Source organism: Myxocyprinus asiaticus, chromosome 9 (genome assembly GCF_019703515.2).
Source record: "Myxocyprinus asiaticus isolate MX2 ecotype Aquarium Trade chromosome 9, UBuf_Myxa_2, whole genome shotgun sequence".
NCBI classification, from domain to species: Eukaryota; Metazoa; Chordata; class Actinopteri; order Cypriniformes; family Catostomidae; genus Myxocyprinus; species Myxocyprinus asiaticus.
Window position 1 is genome coordinate 18,455,684 of NC_059352.1, and position 19,462 is coordinate 18,475,145.

Sequence of the window (19,462 nt, forward strand, 5' to 3'; positions counted from 1 at the left end):
GATCTAGTGGGGTCAAAGATGAATAATAAAATATCACCTGCGTAAAGCAAAACATTATGCTCCATACCTCCTGCCACCACCCCTGGAAAATCATCTTCCTTTCTTATCGCAGCTGCTAATGTTTCCAGGGCAAGACAGAACAATAATGGGGAAAGAGGGCAACCCTGCCGGGTGCCCCTATCCAGAGTAAAATAATCTGAAATTAATCAATTTGTCTGTACCGCCGCTACCGGGTGTCTATAAAGTAACTTAATCCATCTAATAAAAGTATTCCCGAACCCGTATATTTCCAAAATCGTAAAAAGATAATCCCATTCTACCATATCAAATGCCTTTTCGGCATCAAGTGAAATGGCAGCAACCAGAGCCTGATCATTCGCCAACTATATGATTTATTTTTCTCCGTATGTGGCAACACCTCTAAACTCACCAGGGCATGATCTGAGACTAAGATGTTTATACTGGACAGCTTCTCGCCTAAAAGGGTGGGGCTTAAACACCACAGCCAATTTTAGAACTGGCATTATTGTATGAAGGTTTCAATTAGGTCTTATAGAAGGACACTCCCCATAGCGTCAGTTTCCTGATGCAATGTCTCGTTCCCTTTGTCTCAGGGAACCAAGGTTATATACGTAACCGAGACGTTTTCCTTCAGTTTGTGAATGGCCGAGCATGACTATTCATCCAAAAAGACAACAATAATAGACTAATAATATTAATGAGTACCAATTAATATTATGTCACGGAGGGGTGAATTTACGAGCTTGCCACGCAAGAAACCGGGAGGTGTGCACAATAAACACTGAAAACATGTATTTGGAAGAGAAAAAATGGCAATTGCTTTCATTGCAGAAAATAAAGAGGACTCAACTTATGTTTAGGTCTTAGCGGGTGTTTTTTTTTGGTGAATTTAATTATTGTAGATCAATAACTGAGGTCTCTGGATACACGGAAACGATAAGTTAATAATTAATCAAAATAAATTATGAGATTCAATATCTTTTCATAAATTTGGACAGTTTTAAAATATTTCTTGTAGCTTTGTACTCTCAAAGACATCATTTGTGTGAGGAAATGAAAAACATTTTGGTGTGAAGTTGGAACCGAGGTTGCGCTTACAGCTCACTTCATAGACTTCAATGTATATGGCTGCGCTGACGCGAGTCATGTAGAAGCCCCTCAACATGTATAAACATCAGTCACTTTTACACATTAATAGCTCTTCTGCCCTTTTCTCTCCGTGATGAACAAAGTAGACTCACATGCCAATGCTGAAGTAAATGAACAACATGCCCCTCTCATTTAGTCGGTCGGTACATGTACCAGGTCACTCAGTTTGTTTATGAATGAGAAGTTTATCGAAAACAATACGTATTTGTGTATTTGACTCCTATTCTCGATCTTTACCATGTTTTTTTACATGTAACGAAAACCTTGCTAGCAACACAGTCAAACCATTTTATTATACTAAAATATTTTCCAGGAAAAATAATTATTTTCAGAATATTGACAGAGAGGAGATGAGAACAGTATCAAAGAGATCTATTCATTTTCAGAGTCCAAAATTGAGATTCAGTACTGACCTGCATTGGGCAGCAGTGAGGACAGTGCTCTGGCTCGCTCCTCTGCAGTGGGCAGTAGCACTGACCAGCCACTCTGGAGCACGGCCTGGGCGGCCGCCTGCACAGTGTTCAGCACCCCGGCGTTACTGGCCAGCGTCACCACCGTCTGCTTGAGGTTATTCAGCAGTCCACTGCCCAAGCCCAGACCCAGCTCCTCAGGGTCAACCTGGTTACTGATGGCTGCATGAAGCTGGAGACACAGAAAACACGTAGTACTGAGCATATTCTTTATTAACAGTCATTACATCAGTTAGCTTTCCAGACTGACATTTCGATCGTTGGTCGACACGAGTGTGATATCAGTGTACATTACTTTAAACAATCATCAGAAAGTGCTATTTATTTATTTAGGTCTAAAACCTTTAAATGGAAAAAACACTAAGCACATCTTTAAGAATATTTTTGTGTTGCTATTCAAACAGTTATTTTAAAATAAATAAACAATGTATATTGATGTTGCAAAAAAAGAACAAATAAATGACTGGAGGTTTAGACAGCTGACCTGTAGTCTGAGCAGGTTGAGTGCAGCCACAACCATGCATTCTTTTTCCTGCTGTGGTGGCCAATCAGAGCTTCCGTCCATGCCCTCGCTGACCTGCCGCAGGAGCTGGTCTAGCTGCTCAAAGGTCATAGTGCACACATCCACCACGAATGGTACACGGAGCCCCACGGACCACTCAGAGCATGAGGACCATGAAAAACTCTGAGAGGGAGAGAGACAGAATTTTCAGATACACTTATTATGCACAGTCAAAGGTGGCAACCAATGCACTACCTGTGGGGTAATACAAACACATGCAAGAGAGACCATACCTGGCCTGGGCCGCAGGAGATTCCCACTATGTGTTTGGAGTTTAGGCCTGGCAGGGCTTTAGGCTGCTTCTTATTGGAGAAGAGCGTGTCAAAGTGCTGTAATTTATCATTGCTGCCCCAGCTGTGCACCTCCCCTTCCTCTGTTAGGGCCAGGCAGTGTGTAGATCCCACAGCTATGTCCACCACCCTCTTACCTGAATTGACAGAGAAATTGTCATTTATTCAAACCCTACTCAGACTGTTCCACTGAATATGATCCCCTCAATTTTAAATCCTAAATTAGTAGATAAGATAAAAACTAGCAACAAGTTAGTCTATTCACAGCACATTTTACTTCCATTATGTGACATATTTCCTAATTTTCAACAAGAAAAACTGTACATTTTTGGGCTTTTGGAAACCCCAAATTTTAATTTTATGAAAACAAAACCAATGAAAACAACAAAAAACACTGAACCTTGTAGACTGTCTAGCAGTTTGGGATAGCGAACGTGTTCATCAGTGCCATGGCCGAGTCTTTGGTTGTCTCCTTTGCCCCAGGTGTACACCTGTCCATCTTTAGTAAGTGCTACAGAGAACTGGCTCCCACAGCACACTTTTACAATATCCAAATCTTGTAGCTTTTCCACGAGTTTTGGTGTCTTACAGCCATCGCTGCCTCCACGGCCGAGCTTACCATAGTCGCCATCACCCCACGACCACACTTGACCTAAAGAGCAAGTCAGAAAGAGGACCATCAGATTATTAACTAATCAAAATAAGTCCACTGATGAAGAGCCTTTTTGAGAAGTTGTACCATTCTCAGTCACAGCAAGGGTCTGAGCATCTCCACTGCCACAGGCCACATCTATCACCTTAAGCCCCTTCAGAGCAGTCACCAGCATAGGAGTGGTCTGGTCCTCACTGGAGCCTTTCAGAAGACAACACACATACACTTCATTTTCTGCGTCCTTAGGAAAGGGATGTTTAGTTTAAAAAGCAGTGTGCTAGTTGGGGTTATCAGTGTTACCGTGGCCAAGCCTGCCGTAGTTTCCCCGGCCCCATGTGAACAGCTCTCCATCTGCTGTGATGGCTGCACTGTAAGTGCTGCCACTTGCAATGTGTAAGACCTGCTTCCCTGCCGGTCTCCCAGAGAATGCTGCAATCATGGTTGGCTCCTCCAAATACCTGCGGAGATGGGAGACAAAATATAGTTACATCTTTCCAGCAGCAAACATGCATATTTCTTTCTATACTGTAGATATAGAGATTACTTTATTACACAATTATATACAGCATTATATAGTATAGCAATATTTCTTTATGACTGAATGATAAAATCCTCTTTATAGTTAAAAGTGAGTGGTAGATATTTTGCATTACCCCAAAAACAGTACTACGATACAGTAATGGTTTCAGATGGTAATGACATTGTACTTTGATGTATATTATGGTATTACCATGGTACATGGTAACCATGGTACCAAAAAACATGGTAATACCATGTTTTTTTTCTCGTACCTTTTTGCTACTTTATAACTGAACGGCATCACACTAGACTCATGGAGACTGGGTGCTTTTTCAAGCTACAGGCCTCTATGGGGTCAGAGAGGTAATATTGCATGTGTGATGATGTTGGTGTGGAGCTCTTACGTTGTGTCTCCATGTCCAAGCCTCCCTCCATCTCCACAGCCCCAGGAAAACACCTCCCCATTGACTGAAAGAGCCAAGTAGTGCTGTCCATCTGGATGGGCTGCAAGCTTCATTATCTTCCTGGATGATAGTGCATGGACTAGCATGGGGGACTGATGGGAAAACACACTTTTGATTAGACACTCCAGTACAATATGCTTGCATTTAGTATAGTGTGCCGAACACCAAACAAGAGGAGTAAATTAAAGAGAGAAATCAAGGTGTACTTGGTCAGCAAAAGCCAAACAACAAAGAGAACTACCCAACAAAGAGAACTAATTTTTGGAAAACTAGCCAAAAAAAAAAAAAAAAAAAAAAAAAAAAGAGCAAAATGAGGGGCGTACTAGGGTAGTGCTTTTGTAATTTTGCATGTAGACAGCACCAGTGATGGTCAGAATGAGAAAACCCTTCTCTGAGCAGACGATTTGAGTGACTCCCAGGTTTGATAGTGCCTTGCACTGGATTGGTCCATTCACATTAGCGTAAGGCTTCCATCCAAGCAGACCCCAACCAATCACCTCCTGCAATGTACCCTGGAATTGGAAAAAGATGCAAGAATGGAAAACTTGGCACTCTGCCAGGAATGATTTTGTTCTTCTCCTGGAAAGATTACTAAGTACTGACAGCACTTGTACACAGTCATGACTGCATTTAAATAAGGGTTCCCTCAGGCTGCCTGGAGATGCATTGCACTCTAGTGTCAAAGAGCAGCTTCATTTATAACGAATTAAAAAGACAGTGGGTCACTGGGTTACCAGGTAGTATGATTAAGATGCTTGAATAAATAAAACAGAAAATACAGTGGGGTTCTAAAATCTGAGTTCACATTCTAGTTTAAACATGGAGATAATGGTTTTAGGATAAAAAAAAAAAAAACACATAAAATTTAAACAATGAAACATTTTGACATAAAATGAATACAGTGCATCCGGAAAGTATTCACAGCGCTTCACTTTTTCCACATTTTGTTATGTTACAGCCTTATTCCAAAATGGATTAAATTCATTATTTTCCTCAAAATTCTACAAACAATACCTCATAATGACAACGTGAAAGAAGTTTGTTTGAAATCTTTGCAAATTTATTTTTTAAAAAAAATGAAGAAAAAACAAAAAAAACAAATCACATTTACATAAGTATTCACAGCCTTTGCTCAATACTTTGTTGAAGCACCTTTGGCACCAACTACAGCCTCAAGTCTTTTTGAATATGATGCTACAAGCCTGGCACACCAATTTTTGGGCAGTTTCTCCCATTCTTCTTTGTAGGACCTCTCAAGCTTCATCAGGTTGGATGGGAAACGTCGGTGCACAGCCATTTTCAGATCTCTCCAGAGGTATTGTTTGTAGAATTTTGAGGAAAATAATTAATTTAATCCATTTTGGAATAAGGCTGTAACATAACAAAATGTGGAAAAAGTGAAGCGCTGTGAATACTTTCCGGATGCACTGTAGTGCTGAGCCACTGTTATTTCCTGTACGTTACTACAAATAATCATCAGGGCATGGCTGAAGGAGTGTGCAGCATTACCTTATTAGAGGTGGGTGAGCTGCACTGCGGGGGACTGCAGGGGGCGGCCAGGCTGTCCAAGTGTGCCATGATAACGACGGCTGTCTGCTGCAGGTCAATGGCCAGGTCATTATCTTGAGGCAGTGTAAGATAGCGTAAAAAACTCTCGTTTGGGCTCAGAGGGGCCGAAAGGATCTGAGAATGAGAGATGCAAGATACAGTATAAAAAGTGACAGATTGATAAAAATACAGCATAGCTAACAACTAGCACTATATCCTTCTAACAAAAAAGTCAAAGTTATACAGTATACTGGTTTAAAAAAAAAAAAAAAAGCATAAATCAAAAAGCATAAACCAACTGTGTTTTTTTTTTTTGTGGTTTTTGGACATGGTACTGAGGTATTTTTAGGTACCTTGGGGAACCGTGTAATTACCATGGTACATGACCATGGTAATCATTCAGTACCATGATCTATATCAAAAATATCATGGTATGATCATATGATACCATCACAGTCCATATTACCACCACAGTCCTTTATTTAAGGGAAGTCTGGATTAATTTGTTCAGAGTTTTGATCTCACCTCGATCTCCTCCTCAGGAACAGGCTCCTCCTTACTGCTGTGGATGTTGTGGAAGCGCTGCAGGAGGGGCAGTAAGGGGGCACTGGTGCCCTGAGTGGAGCGCTCATTATCCATCTCTCTGGTTCCACTGTCCCAGAGCCGCAAAAGCAGAAGAACTGCAGACAGTAGTTGACTACAGGACAACATGCAAGAGTAGGATAAAGAGAGGGTACTGATGAAAAGTTCTGGTCTATCCAAAGGGTCCAATTTAACAATACTCTTTAAGAAGCAGGGCCCAAATTGACACATTCAGAGGCAAATGAGCATTGGCCAGTTTTACCAGTTGGTCTGTAACTTTCTTTTTTAGTAAAAATGAAAGTCTGACCCTTGCAAATGTTAATGATATCTTAATGATATCTCATTAGACAACTGACCATAATAAGTTTAGCCAGGAAGCCAAATTATTTTCTTTTTTTTTTTTGTCAGAATTCCAAATTCTTGGCATTAAAGGGAAATTTTTGGCATTTCAAAAATGAAAATGTAATCATCATTTACTTACCTTCATGCCATCCCAGATGTGTATGACTTCCTTTCTTCTGCTGAACACAATGATTTTTTAGAAGCATATTTCAGCTCAGTAGGTCCTCACAATGAAAGTGAGTGGGTATTAAAAAGTTGAAGCTCCAAAAGCACATAAAGGCAGCACGAAAGAAATCCATACTACTCCAGTGGTTAAATCCATATCTTCAGAAGCGATATGATAGGTGTGGGTGAGAAACAGATCAATACTTAAGTCCTTTTTTTACTATCAATCTCCTCTTTCACTTTCACATTCTTCTTTTGTTTTTGGTGATTCTATTATTTATGCATATTGCCACCTACTGGGCAGGAGAATTTATAAGAAAAAAGGACTTAAATACTGATCTGTTTCTCACCCACAACGATCATATGGTCTATATTTGAAGATATAGATTTAACCACTGGAGTCTTATTGATTACTTGTATGCTGCCTTTGTGCACTTATTGGAGCTTCAAAAGTTTGGTACCCATTCACTTGCATTGTGAGGACCTACAGAGCGGAGTTATTCTTCTAAAAATCTTTTTTTGTGTTCAGCAGAAGAAAGTCATACACAACTGGGATGGCATGAGGGTAAGGAAATGATGAGAGAATTTTCATTTTTGGCTTAACTATCCCTTTAAGCCACCAAAATGAAAAAGAGGAACACATTCATGATTTCAACAAGAGACTGGCTTGTATATAAATGTGGTCCATGACACAAAATATGAGGAAAAAAGCATTCATCAGTCAAATGGACAGAAAAATATATATTTTTTAATGAAATATAGCTAAATGGTTTCATAACCAATAAGAAGTTTTGGTACACCTTACAATAAAGTTTTATTTGTTAACATTAGTAAATGCATTAGGTATCAATAAATAACAATGAACAATATTTTTGGATAAATGGAAAAAAGTACATTTTGGACCCAGGTCAGATTGAGTGAAAGCAGGACTCTGCGTACCTTAGAGTTCCTCGCTGTACTGCCAGCTCCAGCAGGATGGCCAGGGCTAAGTGCTGATCCTGCAGGGGAATGTTACTGGGTGCTTTACTACTGCCACTTCCATGGATATCACTGACCAAAAACACAAATATCGCATGAGCTTCAACAGTAATGAATTACAAGGATTTATGACATCTTCAAACAATATATTAGCTTTACAGTAACAAAACATTCTAAAAATGACTATTACACAGGAAATGCAATTACTATTTCTGAATCCTATTACTACTTTTTTGCAATCAGGCATTGTAAAGATGACTGGTAAACCTGAGGAATTTGGTAGCCCTCTCAACCACCTCTAACCAGACGGGCGACACAGTGCCCTCATCAAACAGAGTGGCTTCTGGGAGAGCTCGCAGAGCATCTAGAGACTCCTGCAGTAACTCACTACACAGGTCTGCATCATCACCTGAAACAGCAAAAACATAACAGCGCAAATGCAACAGCTTCCTTTAAATCAAACACACAGAGCTAAATCAAGTGAAGGTCGAGACCTTCCTTAATTACCCTTATTAGTCATTTACATAACTCACACTTGCCTGATATTTTTAACAATATCAAAATACATCAAAATTGAACAATATAAATAGGTTGTTTAAAACTTTGCTGAACATGTCCTTTATAAACTGCTATACCAAGTTTATCTGAGAAGTTGGACAATACTCTCAGAAACATTGGGAAGGCCAGTATAGATATAGATACAGATATATATATATATATATATATATATATATATATATATAGATAGATTATATATATATATATATATATATATATATATATATATATATATATAAATGGATATATATAATGCCCACTGATAGTTGAACAGTACTAACAGTACAGTAGAATCTTCAGAGTCATACCACCTAGCCCATCATACAAGCATACAAAGGTCGCTCTGCTGCTCCTATGGAGTGGTGGTGGTGTAGTGGACTAAAGCACTGAACTGGTAAGCGGAAGGTTGTTGGTTCAATCCCCACAGCCACCACCATTGTGTCCTTGAGCAAGGCACTTAACTCCAGGTTGCTCCAGGGGGATTGTCCCTGTAATCAGGGCACTGTAAGTCGCTTTGGATAAAAGCGTCAGCCAAATGCATAAATGTAAAAATGCTGCCAAGGACAGAAAATCTGGACACTGCAAATTGCAACACAGGATAAACAATACTCTCTACCATCAGCCTCCAACAGCAATCATTCTATTAGGCTTTTTCTCCTTGTCCTATCCTCATCTTTTCTCTCACACTCTCAGATCTACAGCAGATCTGCTCAAATCCAGTTCTGAGCTGTTAGCTGGAATGTGGATATGGTTCAGGTTTCAGGGTGGCTGTCTTTCCAGGGCCAGAGAAGCTGTATCCACCCATTCCCTCTGGACAACACACCACAACTAGATCTATCACCAGTGTGTAACCTTCTGACCAGGCTTGGGGTTTCTGATATAACCATTAAATGCAGAAAATTCTGCTCACGTTTGCTCTAAGCTCCAGGTTAAACTGCAAAGTTAACCTATTGTACCACCTTTTCCGATCTGAGGTGGAGGTTAAGGAATTACCCAACAGGGAAATAATGTTTCACATGCAAATTAAGCTTATGAAATGTATGTGTTGAGTACTTATTTGAGCCAACATCATCCAATAGTTGAAATGAAGGTATAATAGAAATGTTTGGCAAAAACTAACTTCTAGTCAAGTCACTAATATGCTATACAGGATCAATACATCAATAAATATATTGGTTACTTACATATGCATCTTTTGGCTGTTTTTATTAAAAATTTCCAAGAAACTGGTTTTGAAGACCTACATTATGGGTTCTGATAGAATATTCTTTATTTGCATGGCATTTCACTGTGGATGAGTATGGCACAGAAATGTGCATTACTACGAGGGGATTATGGAGCAAAATTCACACACAGTCAAAACTTGTGACCTTCACATTAGTAGGAAGGATTTCAGAACAGGTGATAGCAGTAATCTGTGTATCTTACATCATATGAGTCACAGTTCAATCAGAGGTTCAGGTAACAAAGGGAAAGCAGCAGCAAATCCTCTCCTTAAATTAGATCCTGAAACCACTATTTCCAAGAATTACATTTACAAGTTTTGGATCCCTCAGAAATACAACTCAGAATTTACAGATGCCAAAAAAAACTTTATAAACAGAAGTACAGCTTAATAATAGCCTGTTCTGGGTACTGAATGCTGGGTGATATGGTCAGGGCTTGACATTAACTTTTTTTGGCTCACCAGCCACTGTGACTAGTGATATTCCAAAGTCACTAGCCAAAATCCCCCCCACGACAATAAGTGATAAAGGTAACTGGAGACTGTAACTGCATGCATTTGTTTGGACATTTTATTTGAACAAGAAAGATATGAGTTTAGCAGGACACAGGCATAATGATTTAAGTCATATATGAAGGCAAACATGACCAGTTAGAACAGGATTTGGACAAAACAGGAGGAAAACTTTGTAATGATTAAAGCCATAAGCACAGGTCAGACCATGGATGGCTACACATTACTGTGGTTAGGCTAATGTAGTCTTTTGTATGTGTTATGAAAAACTAATAGCATAAACAAGTTAAGAAACCTAAAATTTTCACAGTTAATAATTCAATGGAGTACAAAGGTAGTGTTTGGTAAATTAAACTCAGTCACTATTTAATTTAACTGCACCTATTTCCATAAATGAAAAAATACATTAATCTTTTTTCCATTCATAGAAGAATGTCTAACAGTTTGGATCAAGATAAAGGTGAGTGAATGATGAGAATAATCAAACTATTAATAATAAAAAACTATGTTTTATAGATTCGCCCTAATCGATTTATGCATCCGTGTTACTGAAGTAAAAACATTTTAGTTTGGGTGATGATGTATATTTAAAAACCTTGTTACAGATTTTGATGCATGGCACACTGCAGACTTTTTACCTCGTCAGTGCTGTCTAGCAGTTTGAGTGGTTCAACTTCCTCCATCTAGTGCTTTTTAAAGGGGTCATGACATGAGGAATCAAATTTTCCTTGATCTTTTGACATATAATAAGTCATTGTACTACAAAACATATTACGTTTTAAGAACTGAAAACTTCTTTCTTAATAGAAAAAGAGCATTTATTTAAACCAAGCTGCAAAAACAGCTTGTTTGGAATTCATGGAACTTGTGACATCACAAGGACTAAATACATCTGCATATGCAACGCCTATTTTTCTGTCATTGCACCCTTGGCCCGCCCACTGGTACTCAGTCAGAGAGGGCTCAGAGAGGGGCCTGTCAAGGGAGATTCATCCAAAGTGGACTTACACAGGACACCTTCATGTGCCTCTCTGGATTTAAATGTTTTTTTCTACATAAACATGCACAGACAGAGATCTCTGACCACTTGATACATATGTCTAACCGCTTTTAAAAGATGCGGTGTCAAGTTACATCTCTGAAGAGGAGAAGCTCTGTGTCATTCAGCTGCTGCCTCACGTTCTTTCGCCCATCTGTGCTATTTTTAGTTGTTGGTGTATGAAAACATGATGGAAAGATTCTGGAAACTGGATGTGGATGTGTCTTCAGCGTATTTTAGAGTAGATTACATATTCAGCTCATATCATACCAGTCACAATACGATTCAAGCATTGAAAAGGAACTGTTATTGAAGGATGGGGCAGTTAAAACCACTTGGATGTGATCGCAAATACCATGAGTAAACAGTTTTCATGAATATTTCATGTCATGACTGTGTGATAGTTAATGGTGCTGACATCCTGTTTACAACGGGCGTGTCCGTTGATGCGATGTAACGGTTTGAGGCTGTATACACCGGGCACGACGACACAAACTTTCTAAACCTTTATTTGTGTTGTTGGCAGTAGTAGCGCCACCGCGTGCAATGCAAAATGGAACGGGACATCTGTTTACTTTGCCACAACGTGACTCGCCACAACGGACGCTTCCATGGTAGACAGCATCACTGATGATAATGGTTTCTATTGCTTTTGACGTGATTCCCGCATCCGGTCTAGACAGAGTGTGAGTGTTAACAGTTGTGCTTCAGATGAAAAGTTTAATATATATGGATGCAATGTGTTGGATGTGCATTGTGTGTAAACCCTGACATTTAGTTTATAATGTTTTGGTGCTTATTCATTTTCTTATGATTGAGTTTAAAAAAATGGCTGAATTTGAGGGGCTGCATTATGCCGTTTACGTTGAAGTTTTAAGGAGGTGAAAAACACGGTGAAAAATGATCATATATTACTAAATTATGACCATGTTAAAGCAAAAAAACTTAACTAACATTATCAGTGGACCTCAGGGAAGATAATAAAACTATAATAAAACAATTTTTAAAAAAAAGAGCATTTCATGACCCCTTTAATAGAATGTTATCTGTAGAATTCAAATGGGTCACATAAGTTTTGTGGTCTCCGCCAACTGTCACGATATCGAGTGAAGCCCTACTGAATCACACAAGTTTCACTCTGGCTCTATCTCTGGAGCACGCGGATGTGCACTGCGGCAGTTTGTGCGAAATCACGCTTCATTTGCTACACGAAGATGCTAGTTTCAGATATGAGAAGCATATTTACTGCTTATAAAGCACTGAACACTAGATGAATACAAATAAATTTACATCGGCAGCGATATTTTTGACGATAGTTAATAAAATTGTCGCTATTTATTTATTTGCTCTGAAATGGCTTAAAAGAAAGACCCATCATTTCGACAAATAGCAACTGTTGCAAAGTAGATTAAAAATGTGCAACTATATATAAAAAAATTCAGTTTTAAATAATCAGTGCTTGTTTTCTTCACAATATTTTTACTAAATGAACAGAAAGAAAAATATTTAATCATTTACAATTTAATAAACCAATATAACAACACAGTAATAAACAGCAATATTTACTTGCATATATTTTTACTAAAACATTTAATACCAAAAAAAAATAAAATGCTACATGGAGACATCCGTGAACATTTTTGAGTGATGACTTAAATGAACCACTGAATTAAGTTTTGAATCTATTTATTTTCAATGGACAGTTTAAACTAATTCAGGGAAATGAATAAAACATTTCTGGAAAGGAGCCTACTGACACACTCTTTAGGTTATTTAATGGCCATAAAAAAGCACATTAGAATCATTGTGATATTCACAATGTTGCTTCAAAATTATTAAAGGAATATTGTGAATATTAAATATATTTGTAAAGTGCAAAAATCCTGCATTGTCAGCTCACCTGATCTCCAGGCTCTGCGGAGGAAGGCAAAGGCAAAGGAAAGAGCTGCCCTTGATCCCACCCTGGCCAAACCCTCCACTCCTTTACTGACTGGCCGAGCGCTGAGGACACAAAAACATCATGTTTGTCTCATCATTTTGTTTGCTAATTTGTAATCAACCTTCATAACCTTCCTAAAGCTCTTTTCTTATACCTTTTGTTATCGACGGCAGACAATGGAGGGCTGGGGGGGCTCTTCCAGCGCACTTTGTACTTCTCCTCCATCATGCTGTGGGTGAGAGAGATGAGGTAGCGCTCCAGGATCACTAGTCGCTGGCTGAGACGTAGGGCAGAGAGAGTGCTCTTAGCTGTCTGTGAAGACAGCTTCTGTTGGTCATCTACCAGTGTCATCAGACAGTCCTTCAGCTCCCTAGGCTCTTTACAAATAAAGAACAAAAAAATGAATTTAAAACCGTTTCCATGCTTTTATATTTGGCTCAAGAAAGAAGAAATATCAAATAAAAAGGTGCACTTGGTAATTTTTTTCCTCATTAAAAGGGATAGTTCACCCAAAAATGAAAATTCAATCATCATTTACTCACCCTCATGTCATTCCAGGCAGAATGTTATCCTCAGTCATCATTCATTGTATGGAAAAAAGATGCAATGAAAGTGAATGGTGACTGAGACTTACATTCTGCCTAACATCTCCATTTTTGTTTCACTGAAAAAGTCATGCAGGTTTAGAACGACAATGAGGTTGAACTAGCATATAGATGGCCACAAAGGGTAACAGACATGGATTAAGAGCCACAAAACTCTAAATCTGATAAATTAATAACATCCTTCGATTCCTGCAACATGAGCCCTTGAAGTGCATTCCAAACCTAAAGCCTTCATTATGCTTGTTAAAACTCTGTCTGGCTCCAGATGATTGTTGTTGTGGATGTACATGCATTCATTTTTTTTTACTGCCTCTGGATAAAAGCCTCATACGTGCAGACAGGGTGAATTAAAATAGCCGATCTGAAAGCCACTTAAGCCTTATGTAAGCCAAGCTGCCAAACCCTCATAGAGCCTTAAGCAGGGCAGTCTATACAAGAAGTTACAGTGCGAGTGTGAGTGAAAAAAGAGAAAGGGTTCAAGCATGTGAGACAAAGTTAAGGGAAGGAGAGAGAGGTTCTTTCTTTCCACAACACTCCCGGACATTTTATTTCCCTTTAAACAGTTGACCACAGCAGAGCTAAAGAGGACTGGCATTCTTTCATTTCCTGCAATTCAATATTGCGTTCAATATTATGTTTGGTGGTGCTGTTATCAGTACTTGTAATAAAATTTCACATTTAACTTTAAAGGGTCATGAAACCCCAAAACACACTTTTTGAGATGTTAACAGATATGTTCAGGTTGCACCTTATTGAAACCAATGCTTGCACTCATTATGTTTTTTGTTAAAGGAAAAAGTTTTTTTGAGCCATTCCGTTTTTCCAGTTTAAAAACGAGAGTTGAAGCAACGTCATAAAATATGAGGTATATTCATAAACTTGAGTTATAATTGGAGAGTCATTCGATTCAGAGTGTTTCTTCATTTTCTTAGTGAGGAGGAATGCTTCCCTCTAATCACTGCGCTGCCTCATACATGATTCTACAGCGGAGAATTCGAAACCCCTCATGGATTAGACAGTTTTCCTGGCCGGTGCAAGTTCAACAGCCCTCCAGGAACAGAAATGAGAGCGGATTTTTACACTAAACACCATAGTCAGATAAAAATCACTTGTTAGAATGGACCGGAGTTCATAAATCGAAAAGCGGGGGTGTTTCTTGGCTGCAGACATGAAGCAGCTGTTTATGAGGGGAGTCTGCTGTTCCTGACGCTGATTCCATAGCATCTTCTCCGTCTGTTAAGGACAGGATATAACAACGGCTTGTTCAAAAACAGAAGACAAAGATGAAGACTGAAAAATATAAGTCATGTCAGCTCTCTATTATGTTTCCTTTTATCATGCGAAAGTTTCTGGGATTCACGCCTACATCTGAATTGAAAAACTACAAACCAATAAAACGATCACACATTTATTGAAGGTAACACACCAAAATTGGACAGAAAATATATTAAAAGAATATTAAATATATTATTCTTCATTCAGTTCAAAATTCTAATTTAACAGATTTTTTTTTACCAATTATCCAAATAATGTAAAGTTCTAGAAAACTATAATGATATGCAAAACAGCAGTCAAGTAATGAACTTAGCAGCTCTAAGCTAGCATCTTGCAAATACAAAAAGTTTAAATATGCTACACAATCATTTCAATGAAAACAACAGTCAAAACACAGAATGGCAGAGGGCCTCTATTCTGTTTATGTAAATGTATTTCCACTTTAATTGAAAATTATTGTGCAAAACAACAGTGCAAAACAGTAGTAATATAACTATAAACAACCTCAAACTGTAAACAACAGATGTAGCCAAGTTTTGCAGGGCTACACAAATTTTAATGCAATTGCTATACACATAGCAATTTGGACTGCTTTCTATTTAAGTAAAAGTGGCAGGTTTCTCTTCAAGAACAAAAGTTGTCCTCTTCTCATCAAGAACATGAGATGCTGCACTGAACAGTCTCTCACTCTCTATGCTGGTGCTTGGGGCAAATAAATACCTGCGTGCAATCCGCGCAAGCAATGGAAAGCGATCTTTGTTCATGCACCAGAAGTCAAGGGGATTGTTGCTTCTGGCAATGGGTAGTTCAGCTAGATAAGTCTCCAGCTGTGGTGTAGCTGCGCTAGTTGTGGCACTGCTGTGGATCGGGGCGCTTTCCTGTAGAATCTCGTCAAAAATGTCAAAGCGAGGGAGTGTGCGCCTCATCACTTGTACACGACCGTTTCTCTGGCACACTTTGCTCAGTGCTGTGCATCGAGTATCCTTCACCAGATGCTTCCATCACCTCCAGCAATGCCTGTATCATTTCTAGTGCACGCTGCTTATTCTCCGCAGCATGAAATGTTCTTTAAATCACGGATCTAGTACTGTTGCAATGCAGTACAGAGGGTTGGACTCAGTGTCTAGAAAGCGTGTGTTAACAGCCTCCAGTAGAGTTTTTTTTAGCTGTTTTTACGCCATGGCCTGTTTCTGCCTCTTTTCCGAGCAGACGCTTCAGTGCTGCGATCAAGAGAATAACTTCAGCAACAGACACATTAGCTGAGCTTATTTCCTTGGTTAACTGTTCGAATGGAGCGAGAAGAGACACAATATTTTCCATTAACATCCACTGATGTGCACTCAAAGTTGCCGGCAGATCGTAATCTAGCTAAGACTTGCTTTTGTTCAAGTAGACTTTGCAACATATAGTACGTCCTGTTCCAGCGAGTGGCTACATCTTGCTGCAATCATTTGGGTGGCATTCCAAAGTGTATTTGCAAAGCTTGTAATCGGGAATAAGCAAGCGGAGAATGCTTAAAGCGACCCAAAATTTTTCCCTCTGATGCTGTTATTTCCGATATGCTGCGCTGACTCAGCACTCCCTCATTCACAGCCAACTGCAGCGTGTGTGCCATGCACAGTATGCTATTGAGTCCACTGTCCTCCATAGCCTTTGCCATGTTCCGTGCATTATGTCTGACAATCAGATGCACTTTAGATTTGTCGATGTGCCAAGTGTCAAGCATGGTAGCTAAAGCATCAGATATCGCGGCTGCAGTGTGTGACCCCACAAACTTGTGTGCGTTAAGCAAAATGTTTTGCAATTTAAAATCAGCATCTATCCACTGCACTGTTAAGCTAAGCATGCTAGTTGGACTTAGGTCTGAGCTCCAAATGTCTGTGGTAAAACTTAGAGCTGGGATGTCTGTGGTTATGAGCGCATGAACGTGTTTTGCAACACGGTCAACATTTCAGGTAGACAGATTTCTGCAAAATAGCGTCTGCTTGGCAGTGTGTAACGTGGCTCAATATGTTGTATAAGCCTACGAATTACAATGTCCTCCACAACAGAGAATGGCTGGTCATTTAAGGCAATGAAATCCATTATTTTCTCTGTAATGCCATGTGCTTTGGCACTATCATTTGCAAATTTCTTAGCCTTTTCAAAGACTGTGGTGACCGATGGTGTTGGTGTGCTAGTTGAGGTACTTTTAAGCATTGTTGTTGTTTTGCTGTATTCTGTATATTGAATTGGATGTCGTGTTTTCAGGTGGTGTATCAAACCTGTTGTGGAAAAGTGCTTTGGCACCGTACCCCCTCTTGAAATTTCTGCTGAACAAACACTGCAGAAATTTCGGTGCATCACTATAAACAGATCTGTATATTGCAGCCATGATAGTCCTTCTGAGTTACATGGCATTTGGGTGGGATATGTCATTAATCAGAGTGACTGCACCCCCTTTACTAGAATGTGATGTTCCCCATGTGACTTTCCATTAGCATGTTCTTATCACCACCCACCAGAAAGCTGCTCCACCTAGAATCATCTGTAAACACACAAGGCCTACCACAACATTCAAGCACAACCAATAAGGTAAAAATAACCTCTCACAGACAGTCTATAGAGTCACCCGAGCCCCAAACACCTCACCAAAAAACACACACAAATCCAGACACATTGAGTGTGTGTGTGTCTACCCGAGAAGTAGTAAGTCACCCATGTGGTGACAGGGCTGCATATCTGGGCCACATTTAGACATTGCAAATCTATCTGCTATCCTACATTACAGTACTGTGCTGAAGGGAAACGGCCATTGGAAACTGCTCAAGGGTTTGAACTTGGAAGTCATATCGTAAAAGGAGAGAGTGTGTGTGAGTGTGTGAAGGTGGCCATGCAACACAAAATATTCTTTAAGGGGTTTGTGAGAAAAACCTTTAAATTCTCACGCAGATAGAGCTGCTGAGGAATGAGCGGGATAAAATTACAGTTGGTAATCAGCATGTTGAGTTCAGCACTCCCTGTTTGACATCACCTACAACTACAGAGAAGCATCTCTATATGTCATTAAGCATCACCACCCACCTGGCTGCATCCCCCAGTCCCACGTCTCAATGATGGAGTGATGGACAGATGAAGCTGATGCCGACACCTCCTCCTCTTCCTTCTTTTCCTTGTCATTTGTGTCATCTTTCTTTTGGGTGCAATCAGCACAGTCCTCTAAAAGACAGACAGTAAAAAATACAATTAAAAAAAATACAAATTTATACTGCTTTCACACTTAATTTATTGCTTAGACCAAAACAGAGTTCGATTCCACCCTTCTCCCTCTGCCCTTGCAAGTTTCCGTTTACACTGCATTATTTGGGTCCGAACCGCTTGCTTTAGAAACATGAGCACCACCGTAAGTATTAGCGGCAGCTGTTTACCACTGTAACTAAGTAACTCAAGAGAAGATGATGCTAGTTTCACTCAGTATGTTTACATGCACTTTAAAAGTTTGATTTCAGTCAAACTAAACAATAATTTATCTTGTTAAAAAGTCATGTAAATGGTTTGGTGTGACTGAAATCGCATCAGTCCGATATTGTGAAGTCAGACTAACAGACCTAAAAGGCCTCGATATACTTCCGTAGAAGTTCTTATTCATTATTCATTCAGAGGTAAAAAGTTCTAAACAGCCGAGCAACTGTATACTGTTTGCGAAAATTTAGACACCTGCCACACTGCTGTGGGAGGCGTTTAGAAGAATATTTAAATATGAGGAAGCTACATGTAAAACCTAAACTAATGTGACATTAAAATTAGTTATCAATGACTTTCTGCCTCATTCTGAGTAGAATTCACATGAGGTCATTAAAATAAGCTGTTTTAACCACACAATGATGACTTAAAAGTAATATACAGTTGAAGTCAGAAGTTTGCATACACTTAGGTTGAAGTCATTAAAACTCATTTTTTAACCACTCCACAGATTTATTATTAGAAAACTATAGTTTTGGCAAGTCGTTTAGGACATCTACTTTGTGCATGACATGAGTAATTTGTCCAAGAATTGTTTACAGACAGATTGTTTCACTTTAAATTGACTATCACAACTCCAGTTGGTCAGAAGTTTACATACACTGTTAACTGTGCCTTTAAGCAGCTTGGAAAATTCCAGAAAATGATGTCAAGCCTTTAGACAATTAGCCAATTAGCTTCTGATAGGAGGTGTACTGAACTGGAGGTGTACCTGTGGATGTATTTTAAGGCCTACCTTCAAACTCAGTGCCTCTTTGCTTGACATCATGGGAAAATCAAAAGAAATCAGCCAAGAATTGTGGACCTCCACAAGTCTGGTTCATTCTTGGGAGCAATTTCCAAATACCTGAAGGTAACACATTCATCTGTACAAACAATAGTATGCAAGTATAAACACCATGGGACCACGCTGCCATCATACCACTCAGGAAGGAGACACATTCTGTCTTCTAGAGATGAAAGTCATTTGGTGCAAAAGGTGCAAATCAATCCCAGAAAAAAAGCAAAGGACCTTGTGAAGATGCTCGAGAAAATAGGTAGACAAGTATCTACACCCACATTAAA

At 39.3% G+C, this 19,462-nt stretch overlaps 1 protein-coding gene across 5 annotated transcripts in view; it reads right to left on the reverse strand.

Annotated features, from left to right (window-relative positions):
• LOC127446039 (E3 ubiquitin-protein ligase HERC2-like) overlaps nucleotides 1-19,462 on the reverse strand; it is a 112,434-nt gene that overhangs the window by 65,467 nt on the left and 27,505 nt on the right. For 4 of the 5 annotated variants that reach the window (XR_007898090.1, XM_051706654.1, XM_051706652.1 and 1 more), the window contains 15 exons: nucleotides 17,960-18,094; nucleotides 13,171-13,393; nucleotides 12,978-13,078; nucleotides 8,010-8,151; nucleotides 7,704-7,814; nucleotides 6,201-6,372; nucleotides 5,637-5,810; nucleotides 4,451-4,639; nucleotides 4,068-4,219; nucleotides 3,445-3,602; nucleotides 3,232-3,345; nucleotides 2,893-3,144; nucleotides 2,436-2,629; nucleotides 2,125-2,325; nucleotides 1,584-1,812 (listed from right to left, as the gene is read on the reverse strand). Coding sequence is in view for 4 of the 5 variants with exons in the window: in XM_051706654.1 (XP_051562614.1) it covers nucleotides 1,584-1,812; nucleotides 2,125-2,325; nucleotides 2,436-2,629; nucleotides 2,893-3,144; nucleotides 3,232-3,345; nucleotides 3,445-3,602; nucleotides 4,068-4,219; nucleotides 4,451-4,639; nucleotides 5,637-5,810; nucleotides 6,201-6,372; nucleotides 7,704-7,814; nucleotides 8,010-8,151; nucleotides 12,978-13,078; nucleotides 13,171-13,393; nucleotides 17,960-18,094 (2,547 nt within the window). In the remaining variant the exon portion in view is untranslated. Of the gene's footprint in view, nucleotides 1-1,583; nucleotides 1,813-2,124; nucleotides 2,326-2,435; nucleotides 2,630-2,892; nucleotides 3,145-3,231; nucleotides 3,346-3,444; nucleotides 3,603-4,067; nucleotides 4,220-4,450; nucleotides 4,640-5,636; nucleotides 5,811-6,200; nucleotides 6,373-7,703; nucleotides 7,815-8,009; nucleotides 8,152-12,977; nucleotides 13,079-13,170; nucleotides 13,394-17,959; nucleotides 18,095-19,133; nucleotides 19,245-19,462 lie in introns of all 5 variants that reach the window. The other variant, XM_051706655.1, reaches the window with a different exon arrangement.